The sequence below is a fragment of the Hippocampus comes genome, unplaced genomic scaffold, assembly GCF_001891065.2.
Source record: "Hippocampus comes isolate QL1 unplaced genomic scaffold, H_comes_QL1_v1.1 scaffold3221, whole genome shotgun sequence".
Classification (NCBI taxonomy): domain Eukaryota; kingdom Metazoa; phylum Chordata; class Actinopteri; order Syngnathiformes; family Syngnathidae; genus Hippocampus; species Hippocampus comes.
In genome coordinates this window covers 1-1,753 of record NW_017805966.1, presented here as the reverse complement: position 1 = coordinate 1,753, position 1,753 = coordinate 1, and the positions used below count along the sequence as shown (strand labels likewise).

At 43.2% G+C, this 1,753-nt stretch overlaps 1 protein-coding gene across 1 annotated transcript; it reads right to left on the bottom strand.

Moving 5' to 3' along the window:
* Nucleotides 1-346: 346 nt before the first annotated feature.
* LOC109528217 (transmembrane 6 superfamily member 2-like) lies at nucleotides 347-1,331 on the bottom strand. Its single transcript, XM_019890580.1, has 2 exons — nucleotides 1,182-1,331; nucleotides 347-1,047 (listed from the first exon to the last, which is right to left on the bottom strand). Exons 1-2 carry the CDS (start codon nucleotides 1,314-1,316, stop codon nucleotides 838-840), a joined length of 345 nt encoding a protein of 114 aa, XP_019746139.1. The 5' UTR covers nucleotides 1,317-1,331; the 3' UTR covers nucleotides 347-837.
* Between the last annotated feature and the right edge of the window lie 422 nt (nucleotides 1,332-1,753).

Genomic DNA, 1,753 nt, shown 5'->3' with positions numbered 1-1,753 from the left:
TTCTTAATAAAGAGGAAAAGGATACAGCATTTATGATTGTGTATTTTCAATGATTATCAATGAGAATAGGGAGAAATAGCCAAATAGCTAAGAACTCGACTTTTTTAGGAGCTTTTTGTTTTAAACTGCTCCCAATCGCAAGCTGACAATGATGTCACGTGATAGATAGCAGATGATCCATCCAGGGTTCACCTCTTATCAGTTATATGGGCCAGCAGCGAGCGGCACGAAGAGCACTGTGACATCATCATTGGGTAAAAGATCAGCGCCACTCAAGCCAGTGTTAGCGTGTCAACGGTGAACCGCTAACTAATCAAATTCCAATTAAAAACACGTTGAGCGCAGATTGTATTTCATAATAATCATCACCTTTATTTTTCAATATTAAAATTTGCAATAGTATGTCATTTCTTGCATTTGTGGCATGATCTTTTTAACTTGAACCTTCCTGTACACTTTCGCTTTGAATTCAATTCGGTTCTGTTTTGTTCACAATTGTTTTGATACCTTAGATCCTGGAATTAAAATGGTGGTGTTATTTAATTCACTCAACTGCTGAAGATGAAGATGAGGAGAGACAGGAAGTGGATGTGTTGCATGAGTCACCCGAAAGCTGTGCTTGCTGATCACAGTCCTCACCCCCATTAAGGACCTTCGTATCAAGGTCCAACAGTCCAGACAAGGGAGTGCTGCACTGGGCCACTCGCAGCAACATGATTGCGACTTTCCTCCAGGTATGGGGCTAGAACATGTTGGGTGTCGCAACAAGTAGTTTTTTTCGTGAGGCAGTCATCTTGACAGAATGTATACCTGGAGAAGCCTTGACTTTTGCGCGGTCTAGTTTTTCTTCTTTTTGCTATTGCTCTGTCCTTTGGGAACGGGTTTCATGAAATAAGCGGGACTGTAGTGGCAGCGCAGAGCCAGCAGAGAGGGCACGACAGCAAGCAGTACATTGAAGGTGATAACGGTCCACAATTTGTCTGCTGGGACTCGGTATGTGAAGGGGGTGCGGGAGTGTAGAGATGCGCCGATGTGGCACCACTGGGCCTGGACGCAGGGGGAGGGATGGAGAGAGAGGGGGGAGATGGACAGAGAAAGCGAGTGAGTAGGCTTTCGTTCTAAAAATAAAACATGGGAAATTTACTCATACAACATTTAAAAACATGACAAGAACACTTTACCTGGGCGGTGGCTCCAGCAAAGACGAGAGTCCAGTCTAGCATCCAGCTGCAGCCTGGTCTTATCAGACCATAGAGGAGGAGGCTCATCAGGGGCACAGCATAGAACAAATAGACCAGCATCTGTTGGAAATACATTATATCTTTGATCAAATATTCTGCGTACCACAAAAAAGGTTTAAGAATGCGTAAACTGAATACAATGAATTAGGGAATGACTACCATCTGGTAAATTGACACAGCAGAGAGAAATTGCCAAGTATATTAAATGAAGCTTCAAAATCATGCAAAATCAAGCCCTTGTCTGAATGAGTGAAACCACGCACCGCTGAAAAATGGATGCTACTTCATCTCGGATCTTTCTTAAGTCCCCACAAGTTTGAGCCATGAAAATATATACAATAAAGCCTCTGGAAGCTGGAATATATCAGTCCAGGTCATGGTGGAGCATTTCCACAGTGCGATGAGAGGCGCTAGCCACCAGCTACCAGCTCCTTTTGTTTGTGATGTAAATTCTAAGATTGGGATTTAAATAATGACATGGAGCTGTTCTATAATTTGCGGCTTCCAGGGAA